The sequence below is a fragment of the Nothobranchius furzeri genome, chromosome 10 (assembly GCF_043380555.1).
Source record: "Nothobranchius furzeri strain GRZ-AD chromosome 10, NfurGRZ-RIMD1, whole genome shotgun sequence".
Lineage (NCBI taxonomy): Eukaryota > Metazoa > Chordata > Actinopteri > Cyprinodontiformes > Nothobranchiidae > Nothobranchius > Nothobranchius furzeri.
In genome coordinates, this window is record NC_091750.1 from 30154446 (window position 1) to 30167200 (window position 12755).

Genomic DNA, 12755 nt, shown 5'->3' on the forward strand with positions numbered 1-12755 from the left:
TATGTATATGTACACATAAAACACCAGTAAATGTGAAAATGGTGAATTTTAAACTGTTCCTGTCTCGCCGTTTCCTCTCCTCATTCTTTACCCTCCATTTCCCCAACCGAGTCCTTCTTTCATTCATTAATGTGGTGAGATAAATTTAAGTACATGGACTTCACACTAAACTGGGCTCTCTCTGGGTGTTCTGACCCTTCCAAGGTGTCCATGCAATCTCCTCGGAAAAGAAGAAGACCATTAAGCAGCTCTTCAAGAAACGAATGGAGGGAATCAAACTGTGGGTGTTTGAAAACAGACGGGAAAACGAATTCACGTTGTGACACGGGTCAGTTCTAGAAGTGTGGATGGGTGTGTTTGAATTTTAATGGGTCCTTTTGGAATATTTAACAAATATTCTAGCAACTTTTTTGGAGTTTCAGTGTAAAACACAAGAAACACCACAGTCATGTGTTTTAATGCTATTAAAATATACACAGGAAAGGGGATAGATTTAGTCTATTTTCACTGAAGGTAATAATCTAAGTTTCATCTCTTTTTGTAGGCCAAATGAACATTTTTTATATGTGAAATACGTAGAAAAAGGAAAATAAAATTACACCACATTACACCATAAACATGTGAAACCAAAAAAACATCAAGAAAATATCCCATTTGTTTACATGGATTTAAAACTCATACTGCAACCAGCCACTAGTGGGCGCTCACTTTTTTCAGTTTCATGTTACAGATTATACTCCTGTGTTTAGATTTTATTTATGCTAAAAGTTTGAGTCTTGTTCCAGTTTCAAAGGAACTTTAAAGCGGGCGATCACACACAGAGAGAGAGAGAGAGAGAGAGAGAGAGAGAGAGATGATTGCATCTCATTTAGTAGAAGCTAACCGTTAGCATTAGCAACTCAACAACATGGTGGAACACATTCAGGTGTGTTGTTTGTGGAGATAAAACACCAACCCAAGACAGAAGCGTGAAGGAAGGCAGTGGAAGAGTTGATTTGCTGTTAGCCAATTAGAGGCGAGACATTTACATATCATGAATAATAGTGAATAAGACTCTAAAAGTCTTTTTCTGTCCCTTAGAGCTTCCTTTGCCTCAGAAAACGAGTCACAAGGCATTCATTTAAGCCAGACTACAGACTTATTGAAAAAACAAATTTATGGCCTCTTTAAGTGAAATATGAAAGCCTAAAAAACAACATGTGTAATTATTTTAAAGATTAAAGAAGACTAAGATACTAACAATTTTGCTTTTTGATCTATTACTGAATTTAAAATGAACCTTTTGCAGACACACAAATGAAGCCAAGCTATGACATCATGTATCAACAGAAGCAGTCTGAAAGGAATACAGATATAAGGATCTACAAATACATGAAGAGGTCATTTGGCAGTTCAGACGTGTGACATTGGTCTGAAATAAAAAGTGTTTGTTACTGACTCTGTCAGAGAAAAAGAGCTGGGCTTTGGCTCAAAAACTGGTTTGGAAACAACAATGATTTGAGGTACGATGCAGAAATGATAAAACCTCATCATCTGACAAGTTCATAGTCATCCTGCTACATCTTCACTGTGAACAAATGTAATTATTCTACTCAGCAGAGTGAAATTAGTTTTATTAGAGGTGAAACCGATTCAAACGGTCACTAGTTTAGAAGATGCTGAGACATCCTGTCTGACTGCAGGAGGAACTTTCTCCTTTCAGATCCTCATTTTCTGCTGTGATTCCTTTCCAACCAAAGGTGGTGAGGAGTGCAGAAGGGTTCTAATATGTTAATTATTAATGAGAAAATTACCCCCTGTGGTCCATGTGGGGGTTTGTGTTTGTCTGAGAAGCCTCGTGCCAAACTCCTCGTCTGTGGAACGGCTCTAAACCACAACTCATTTGGATCTTGAAACCTAGGAAGATGTATGAATGGTGCTGGACTCCATATGGAGATATAAATAATCAATAAAGTATTGCAAACAGGATAAAACTTGTATTTTGTGTCCCATTCAATTCAGTTCAATTCAAGTTTATTTATAAAGCGCCAAATCACGACGAGAGTCGTCTCAAGTATGGGACTAGATTTGGGCCAATAATTTCAAGAAAAACTCTTAGAAGGTCAAACAAAAATTAAGAATGTGCGTGAAAAAAAATTAATTGCAAAAAAAAAAATCGTTTCAAAAGTGAAACTTACTATACGAATCAACTTATTAAAATGAGTAATAAAAGTATTTGTATTTATTATGTTTGACTCCACGTATTTTTCTTTTCATTTTCCTTTGTTTCATTCTCACTGCTCAGATTTTTGCTCTCGCTACCAGATTTGCAGTTTCACTTCTCGGCTTTCTCCTTTGCGCTGCGTGAGGTTTTGATTGCAATTCTGGCCCAACCCTCTCGGGTGGGTGGGACATAAGAGAAGTGCTCTCCCATTGGACAGTGTGATCCTGAATGACAGTTTGTGACCCGGAACCAGAAGTGACGCTGTCCCGCGATTTTTCTTGTTCCTCACGGGTCTTAGCGCCACCCACGTTCATATTTCCCCTGTGTACTGTGGATCAAAGTGAGTATTGATCGTTTATTTGATATTTTCTTGGAAACCCTGAGTTAAAACCCTTAAGTAAAGCCAAGTCAGGCATTAACCAGACGTTAGATCGCTAGCTACCTAGCCAAAGTGCTAGCCAGTACCCGAATGCTTTAGCAGGGCTTTGGTTGGTCACCTGCCAGTCTAAGCGAGGAACGGTATCATAACTAAACCAGCGCATATCACCCACCCCCACCCCTGCGTGTGCAGCCTACATTAATAATCTTGTTGATTAGCCATAGGAATCTGTGCAAAGTCAGAGAGTTTGTAGCTACTGGAGCTAACCTGTGTTTTAACTGAAGTCATATTTTTTTTCACTTTAGAGTAATGCAACAGCATGGCTTCCGATAAAGAACCAAATAAACAAGGCAGAAGGACTCAGGTATATGTTAAATGTATACTGAAGCGTATGTTCAAATTGAACTGAAGTTTTCTTATGTTGGGCTATATAACACAGTTAATCCTAGGTGATAGTATTAGTCAGGTAAATATCAGTCTCTCCTCTTGGCCAAAGATTTGTCTTGCCAACAGCATACAAATTTGAGAAATAATTGTTTGAATTGAGCTTTTTATAATGTTTCTGAACACAGAAAGTCCAACATTAGAGGCTATATATATTGGGGCTATTACCTACGTATGTATAAGATGCAGTACTTAACCATTACAACTTCACTCAACAGCAAAGATCTCCCCAAGTTGCTGAGGCGGCCACAGAGGCTGTCCAGAATATTCTGTCAGTTTTGAACCAGTCATTGGGCAACAGCAGAACAGATAACAGTCAGGGACAGAACTCAAGGCAGCCGCAGAGCATGGATGAAGAAATGGCCAGGTCTAAGTTTAATCATGTTTAAAAATAAATATTCTTCTACCATGTTATGAGCAGTGCTTTATTTGAATCAACTTTATATATATATATATATATATATACTTTTTTTTTTACTTATGTTTACATCAGTCAAAGTGACTGTTTATTATTTACAAATCCTGTCAATTACAGGTCTTTTCCTGGACTGTTTAGGCGGGGGACAAAGCGAAATTCACCATGCATGTACAGGCCAACAAAGATTGCCAAACACTGGAGCTCATTCAACTTTACAGTTTTTCTTCTGTGCAAAAATTGTGACACAACTCCTTCACCTGTTCAAGACTTGCAGCACATGCAGGCAGGTCTGGGAAAAAGAACTCTTTCAATGCCAAAAGACTTTACTCATGCAGAGGTACTTATTTTCATAAAAATGTAATTTTATTTGTGTTGACAATCACTATCAACAGGCAGCAATATGTATTAGTTGTAAATTAAGAAAAACATAAATTTGTGCTTGTCTTGTATTTTAGGTCTCCAGCTTGTTTCAGAGTACATATCCAAAGATGAAAACAATCAGTGGTGGATGGCTTTTGTACAAAGCAGCTGGTATTACAAATAACTCATCTGTATCTTGTGATTGAGCTGGTGTAGTTACTCACTGCTGAGCTCCTCTGACTTTTTCTAAATTTTGGCAGGAGGAAATGGACGGCGCCATTTATCTGTTGTTCCTCCAGAATCAGAGGGATACACTGGAAGTACAATAAGAAGTGCATCTGCAGGGGGGAAAACCATGCTGTACATTGTTCCTTTACAGGAAGAATTTGATCTGACACCTCTACCTCACGATGCACAAGAATTTGGCCTCATGCCAAAGGCTGAATGCAAGACTTGCCTTAAAATCATGCCTTTGCAGCTTCTTGCCCTACATGTAAAACAGTGCAGTGCCCCAGACACAGTTTCTGATTCAGAACTAGATTCGGAACCAGAGGTAAGTAAATGCAAATTATATGTGTAATTACTTTTAGGGATTTTAGATGTCAAGCAACCTTATAAATAATACACTTTGTTGGTCTACTTTAGGTTGTTGAGATACCCTGTCATTATGAAAAAGTAAGTCATTTTATAAATGTATATATATATATATATATATATATATATATATATATAATCTTTCAGACTGTCTTCTAATATTCTGTAATCGAATTTCTCTGTTTTAGCCAAAAGAAGGAACATGTCCTTTGTGCCAAGTGGTTTTCCCAACCAGGGATTTGGAGATACATGCTAGTGTCTGTGGCGACGTTGGAAGTCACTTGGACAGGTGAATGACTTTATGTGTACATGTGTTCCAACCAAACCAAGGTGCAAATTACAGCTGCAAAATGTACAGTTTACACTGAAGTGACAAAAACTGCAGTCCTCCTCTGATCCAATGTTAAAAATGCCAACTTCATATCATAAATAAACATGTTTACAGCCTGGTAAAAAATAACATTTTAGGATTATTAGGCATGAGGGAGGTGAATTTTTTTGTAAGTCATCCATTTTAATGTAATTAAAGCTTAAAATTAGGAGTAATTATTTGATTTACAGGTAGCAGAAGAGTCATCAGTGTTAACAGTTTCCCTCCTGCTTCTTCCAGGGAAGACCTCAGCCTTTGCCCCATATCGACAATGTTACAGAGAGTAGCCGAGTCTCCCAGTTACTGTTTTCTTGTTAGAAGTGCCCGCCAACCTCGGTTCTCTTTAGTTAACTTGTAGCTACATAAGCTAAAACTTTGTTGGGTGTCAATCTTCTGCCTCACAGCCTCACTCTCGGCTCCATTTATGTATTTTCTGTGAGAGAAAAGACGCGTGATATAGCCAAAATGGTGATAATGGGAGTCACCCACTGGGCTTCAGCTCTTCAGAAACCTCTACAGGTGGCAGTGTGTATTAGTCTGTCTTCTATATACAGTCTATGGTCCCAACCCTTAAAAGTGAGTTAGAAATGCATGCCCATTTATATTCTCCAGTACATTATATTTTCGGTTAAGTAAAACTAGGATTTGAGTAATTCATATTATTTCAATAACGTATCAGCTTTCTTAACTATGTTCTTCTATCTTTATTTTTCTTTTTACAGTCCTGCCTCCTATGACTCTGCCAGTCCAGTTGGGTTACAACTGCTTCAGAATGAAGAAATGTCCTGGTACATGATATTTTCACCCTACTTTTGATTATGGAAAAGAGATCTTACAGCTGCTACTGACAAAAATCTTTGTTGAAATATTTTTGTCAGTATATTGTACTTCTTTCCTTATGCTGGATTAGTTTATATCAACACATTGCAATTCCCCACAAGTTCTCTTTTTGAGATCATTGGCAGCAGGGTTAAAAAGGGTACAGTCTTACGAGGAGTTTGGCTGTGTTACTTTTTTCTGCCACTGCAGTATAATATGGTTTGTGTGCAAGAACCTCAAATGTATGTAATTGTTCTTTTGTTCATAAACTTGTCAGAATTATTGTTTAATTGTCCTGAAAAAATGTTCTTGTTGTCTTAACAGTGAAGAGGATGTGCTACGATGGCTGGCAGCTCAGGTTGATGCGAGCAAAGAGTTCTGCCTTTGTGTGTCCAGAACTAATCTCATAGAGCGTGGACTAATGCTTTGGCAGCGCCAGAAGCACAGTTCACCACAAAATGTTTTGAAGGTAACTTTCATGGGAGAGGCAGGGGTTGACACAGGTGCTCTGCGGAAAGAATTTCTTACAGGTTAGTTAATATATTTGTCCATAGTCAACATGAAAGTAATTCATATGTTTTCAGCAACATCTTCACTGAGTGTTGACAGTGGCTTCCTAACCTATCTTTATTTAACTAATTTCCTAGAAATGATTGCTGGTATTGAAACCAGACTATTTGAAGGTGAAGATGGAAAAGGCAAAATGCCCAAATACTCCATCAATGACCTGGATAACAGGCTGTTCCGGTACAACTCAGTATCATACTATTACACAGTGCACCATCTACAGACATGCTTTTAAATCGCACTGTACTCAAACTAGTGCATTTCTTGTCTTTTCAGTGCTGCTGGTGAAATATTTGCTGTGAGCTTAGCTCAAGGTGGCCCAGCACCAAAGATCTTACAAGAATGGTGCTATGATTTCCTTTTAACTGGAAATCTGGAAACAGTTGATGTGAAGGATGTGCATGACCAAGAGTTGTCTTCATTAATCCAGATGGTGTGTTGCACAAGAAATGCATTTATTTTAGAAAATGATGCTGTAGGTAGATTAAAAGCTGGTTTTGGTTTATGTTGAACAATAATTAAGAAATCACTTGTATTACTATACTTACACTTTTAATACTATAACATTATACTTAAACTTTTTGTATCCCCTTTGAAATATTTTTTTCTTAGTATTTGTCCCATCTTTTCGTAAGGGCTGCCATTTGTATCACACCCAGGTGACTAATTCTATGATGTAATGATAATTATTTTTTTAAAGTCCAACATGAATGATTAGAGAAATATAAGTGCCAATCAGCGCAGTGGCCTAGTGGTATGAGTGTCTGCCCTGAGACTGGGAGATTGTGAGTTCAAATCCACAGTCAGGTCATACCAAAGACTCAAAATGGAACCCAATACGTCCCCGTTTGAAGCATTAAGGAGTTTGACTGGGTGGGTAAACAACTAAATAGTTCTAGAGCACGGTGCCTGTGTCTGCAGCTCACCGCTCTCAAAGGATGGTTACAATGCGGATATGTTATTTCACCACACAACAGTGTGTGTCACAACTGCTGGGACTTTACACTTAAAGGGGATAAAGTTGACAAGTCTGTTAATATATGCACAGTGCAAACAGATTAGATATAAAAAATTATGGAATTTGGTATAATTATGTATAATTCTGTATTTATTACTGCCCTTAACTCCAGGTTGAAGAAGTGGAGGATTTATCATCTTGCACCGAGCAAATCATCAACTGTGGTTACACGGGACCAATTAATAAGGACAACAAAGACAAAATAAAGAGGTATATTAATTCCTTGTACATCATAATTTAAAGGGCATATGTTGTGTTTCTTATCATGTGTGGAGGTTGATTTAAGGATATAGTTGTGGCATCAGCCGAGTTGCCACTACTATCCCAAATGGTACACTTTGGACACAAGTTCTCTGTACAGCAACATGCTGTGCTGAATAAGTATAATGAATTTTTTTCTGTATGTGAGAAACTTTATGGTCCCCCAAAATGAAAATGTTGATTATATTGTGACCTTTCCGCTCTAGCCATCTTCTAACCTCATATTTGCATCACTTATTTAACTAAAAGGGTTTTCTGCAGAAATAATTGAAATGGAATATACAGAGGATACATCTTTCAAAATTTTAGACACAATCATAACATGTAAAATTTTTTGTGTGCGTGAAAGCTGAAGGTGTCTCAGGGTTTAGGACTTCACCTTGTGGCTGGTAGGTTGCCGGTTTGAACACAAGCGGTGTTAGTGTCAGCTGTTGTGACAAGACACTTCACTAATTTTGCCTGCTGGTGGCTGTCTGATGGACTGATGGTACCTGTGCTCGACAGCCTCTCTGTCAGTGTGCCCCAGGGCAGCTTTGGCTACAATGTAGCTCATCACCATCATTGTGTGAATGGATGAATGAGTGGTTAGGTAAAGGGTTCTGAAGTCCTCAGAGTCACAAAAGGGCTATTTAAATACACGCCATTTATCATATACGGATCTGTGTATGTGAATGTAAGTCATTATTTGCTTTTGTTATCTGTTACATTTAGGGCAATTATGCTGCACTCAGCTGCAAGACGAACTTTAATGCTTCGCCAGCTCCGTGAGGGATTACAGCTTTATGGCCTGATGGGAGTCATGGAAAAAAACAGACAACTTTGCCGGGACTTGTTTGTTGCTGGGAACAGCGATGAGGTAAACTAGAAAGATTTTTTGGACAAGAGAATTGTTAGCTTATCTGTAGCTCTGACAATGAGGAAATTACATTGTTGTAGTATTTTTTCTTCTAAATTACTACATCTCTTACGTCCCTCAGCCCGCTAGGAGAGATGTGGTGGAGGGAGTAAGGAAAAGGTGTGTGTGGTTAATAATAATTGAGGAAGGTGTCGCTCAAACAAAGGGCTTTATTAAACAAACAAAGGAGGACCGAAAGGAGCAATCTATAAAGGAAAATGGTTTAACATAAAGTACAGCCCCCCGCTGGGATACAAGCTGAAATAGTCTTAACCAAAACACAAAATGGGAGCAGTCCTGATTAATAGTCACTCTTTCTAAGTCGAAGTCCTATACCAATCTAAAGTCAGTTTGCCTGTTTGTCAAATACCATAAATCCTCTAATACAGGCCCGGGCCTGTATTTGACCCAAGCTTCAGGAACTAAAAGTGAGTCACATCGGAGCTGAGCTTCAGACAACAGGTCTAATTTCCTGATATTTGGACAAATTGCCTCCGACTGGATAACAGCAACACAACCCCACCATTGCCTTCATTTTATCTGCAATGTTGATGTTTTATCTCCACAATTAATTCAATTCAATTCAAGTTTATTTATAAAGCGCCAAATAACGACAAGCGTCGTCTCAAATCACTTCACATAGTAAACGTTCCAATACAGGTCAGTTCATTAAGCCAATCAGAGAGGGGAGAGCGGGCAGCAGAGGGCGACAACGTCCTCTGCTGCCCGCGGATAAACGGAGAGGGAAGTGACGCTGCCATCAGCGTCAGCCTGAGGAAGTCTGCAGCCGTAAACGAAACGTAGCGGGAAAACAGGTCACTAAACTGCTCTGTGTTTTAAAAAAGAACTACAGCCTGGAAGTAGAGACACGACACAGCAAGAACACGCCCAAGACAATCAGGAATAAAGTTTCCTATATAAGGAACCCAGCAAACTGCATCAAGTCACTGACTAGTGTCAGTGACTATACAGCAATCCTCATACTAAGCAAGCATGCAGCGACAGTGGAGAGGAAAACTCCCTTTTAACAGGAAGAAACCTCCAGAGAATCCTGGCTCAGTATAAGCAGCCATCCTCCACGACTCACTGGGGATCGAGAAGACAGAGCACACACACACACACACACACACACACACACACACACACACACACACACACACACACACACACACACACACACACACACACACACACACACACACACACACACACACACACACACACACAGACAAAGTAATGTGTCTATGGTTACATTGTGATTTCTTAGTAAATATTCTATTTGGCGAGAGATAAACTTTATTGTATTTATCCTAGTGGATCTATAATTAAACGGGTAAACTAGTAGTAGCACATCCAACGTCAAGGAAAACAAAAAGTTATTATCAGGAGAGAGAGAATGTTTAAGTGGTTAGCAGCAGTGTGGGTTAGGGTTAACCCTTTACCGACTGTAGACTCCACCTCCCTCTACTCCCCCACTTGTCCAGATTTAGGCTAACATCAGATTTTAACCATAGGCCCTATCAAATAAAAATGTTTTAAGCCTATTCTTAAAAGTAGACAAGGTGTCTGCCTCACGGACTAAAGCTGGGAGCTGGTTCCACAGGAGAGGAGCCTGATAACTAAAAGATCTGCCTCCCATCCTAATTTTAGATATTCTGGGAACCACCAGTAGACCTGCAGTCTGAGAGCGAAGTGCTCGGTTAGGAACATATGGAACAATCAGATTACTGATGTATGATGGAGCTTGATTATTAAGAGCTTTATATGTGAGAAGAAGGATCTTAAAATCTATTCTGAATTTAACAGGTAGCCAATGTAGGGAAGCTAAGACAGGAGAGATATGATCTCTCTTTTTAATTCTCATCAGAACTCTAGCTGCAGCATTTTGGACAAGCTGAAGACTTTTAACTACATTCTGTGGACTTCCTGAGAGTAATGAATTACAGTAATCCAGTCTTGATGTAATAAATGCATGAACTAGTTTTTCAGCATCACTCCTGGAAAGGATGCTTCTAATCTTAGCAATATTCCGAAGGTGGAAAAAGGAAATCCGACAAACTTGTGAAACCTGGGATTTGAATGACATGTCCTGGTCAAAGATAACACCAAGGTTCCTTACTTTGTTCTCAGAGATTAATGTAATGCCATTCAGGTCAGGCGATTGGCTAAGCAATTTCCTTTTCTGGATTTCTGGTCCAAAGATGAGAACTTCCGTCTTGTCTTGATTTAAAAGCAAAAAGTTTAGAGTCATCCAATTTTTTATGTCCTCAAGACAAGCCTGTAATCTACCCAACCGATTAGGTTCATCAGGGTTAATGGATAAGTATAGCTGAGTATCGTCAGCATAACAGTGGAAGTTTATCCCATGCTGTCTAATGATTTTACCAATTAGGAGCATATATATAGTAAAAAGAATTGGTCCAAGCACTGAACCCTGTGGTCCCATCATGACAGCGGAACCATTGGCCCTGAAGGCCTATGTGCTACCTGTCAATCACCCCCTCAGAGTTGTCATGATGGTAAACCCAACCTACTAAACCAAAAGAGTTTTTTGAGTCAGGCTGTAAACAAGTTTATTTCTGCTGTGAAGTTTTAAACATGGGAGTGAATGGGAACTTGCTCCTTTCTGGCCCCTAGTGGATGTGGGGGGAACTGAAATTTTTGCTCCTTCTTTGTTGGCTTCATTTTGACAGGTGGTTCTGAGAAGCCCGTGTGGAGCCACCAACTCAGAACATTTCAAATGTCATGACAGTTCATGAAAAATCTGTGCCATTGCATTACAGGGAAATCTTGGCTTTCCACCGGATGCATAAGCATTGCCTAATTCTTGTGAAGAGTACATTGCTAATAGCTGCCGTTATACTGGATGGGTGTATTTCACCGGCCCTTTGGACGCATCACAGAAGCGTAGTGTTGCGTCGCTTTGGGTCTACTTTTTTTTTACGCTTCCAGAATGCTTCAAGTTCAGCAGTTGGCATCGGCCCAGAAATCAAACATGGCAGCAGTGTACAACGTCCAGTAATTTTCTAAATAAAAGACATATGCATACGTTTCAATGGTTTAACAAGTAAAAATGTATGTGTTATTACCTTTGATGCCTCTGTGGCCGAGGTACAAAGAGCAGAAGATAACCCGCAGACATTCTTGGACTCTTGCTGCCATCCTTCTCCTTGTTCCTCACGCGACCTACCGGAGTCACACTTGAAGTTCTCATGTGAACAGCTGCATGGAACCGGAACACTTTCACTACTGAAACTTCTGAAACGCTCCAGGTGGAAAGGGACACACTGCTGAGGCCATGCGGACATCCCGCCTCCCACGATACGTGTCTCTCATGCATCCTAACTTATTACGATATTCTAGCAGGAAAGTTGCACAGGAAATAGAACAGCTAGCTGCCGCTAGCCACCATCCCCGCTATTTGATTCCAGGTATGCGTAGAAAATTAAGCAAATAACATATAAAGCAAAACTGATCAGAGTACAAAGGTTTGTAGAAAAGAATTCAGGACACTCACAATGAATCTGTTCAGATTAAAGTTGTAAAATCAAAGTAATCTCGGTTGGGATTAGCCCAACTAGCTGTTAGCTTGTTTTTTTTAGCAGCTAATCTGCAAATGTTTGATCTGATTCCTTAAGGAGCCATCAAAAACAAAAGATCTGAAAAAACAACAGTAATACAAATCTGTTAAACTGCTTTTTCAGCTCTGTTGAAGCCCAGGGGTCTCATTTATCAAACACTGCGTAGAATCCTTACTAAAACGTACTTAAACTCAGCAAAAAAATGTACTCACGCCAAGCAGGTTTGTGATCTATCAAACATGGAGGACGCACAGCTGCACGCAATCTCCGCTTCATAAATCAGAGACTAATGAGAATGTTTCTCAGCTGCTTTTTAGTCACATCCCGCCCTCACCACGCCCACTTACTGCCATAAACGGTCAATGCAAAGTGCCTTGTGGATCTCATGCATATACATGAGCCGGCTGTTGCAGCGCTCCACCATTAACCGCAGATCAAGGAAGCACTATTTCACAAGCAGAAGTGGAGGTACCTGTGGGTGAGGCGGAGAAATGAAAGGAAGTGCTTTTGCAAAACAAATAAGAGAAAATCCACGGAGTGGTACAGCGTTGCTGAAGCCGTCATTGATTGTTATGAATTCTTCAGAGAGATCTGTGGTGGATGTAAGAAAAATGGTCCAATCGAGATTCGATCCCCAGACTCCCAGGTGAAAGTCACGCATGCTAACCAGTCAGCCAAACGGAGATCTCCCTTGTCCAAGTAGCCAGGGTGCATGATCAATCGGGCCACAGTGACAGGACGCTCACACTCGCTGTCTTTACAGGACCTTTAGCTTTGATGTGACCTGCTTTTTGTCCCGCTTGACACCCCGCTCAGCCAGTGTTTTCACCACTCTGTCGAACAGCT

At 39.8% G+C, this 12755-nt stretch overlaps 1 protein-coding gene across 5 annotated transcripts in view; it reads left to right on the forward strand.

Annotated features, from left to right (window-relative positions):
- The first annotated feature begins 2448 nt into the window (after positions 1-2448).
- LOC129152526 (G2/M phase-specific E3 ubiquitin-protein ligase) overlaps positions 2449-12755 on the forward strand; it is a 16289-nt gene continuing 5982 nt past the window's right edge. The window contains exons 1-14 of one of the 5 annotated variants that reach the window (XM_054731111.2): positions 2449-2543; positions 2888-2946; positions 3245-3393; positions 3562-3781; positions 3900-3975; positions 4065-4357; positions 4450-4479; positions 4587-4687; positions 5491-5556; positions 5912-6117; positions 6235-6334; positions 6431-6587; positions 7285-7382; positions 8145-8289. In XM_054731111.2, the coding sequence (XP_054587086.1) occupies positions 2902-2946; positions 3245-3393; positions 3562-3781; positions 3900-3975; positions 4065-4357; positions 4450-4479; positions 4587-4687; positions 5491-5556; positions 5912-6117; positions 6235-6334; positions 6431-6587; positions 7285-7382; positions 8145-8289 (1686 nt within the window). In that variant the 5' untranslated portion in view covers positions 2449-2543; positions 2888-2901. Of the gene's footprint in view, positions 2544-2869; positions 2947-3244; positions 3394-3561; positions 3782-3899; positions 3976-4064; positions 4358-4449; positions 4480-4586; positions 4688-5490; positions 5557-5911; positions 6118-6234; positions 6335-6430; positions 6588-7284; positions 7383-8144; positions 8290-12755 lie in introns of those variants that run through there. The other 4 variants (XM_054731112.2, XM_054731113.2, XM_070555495.1 and 1 more) reach the window with 4 other exon arrangements.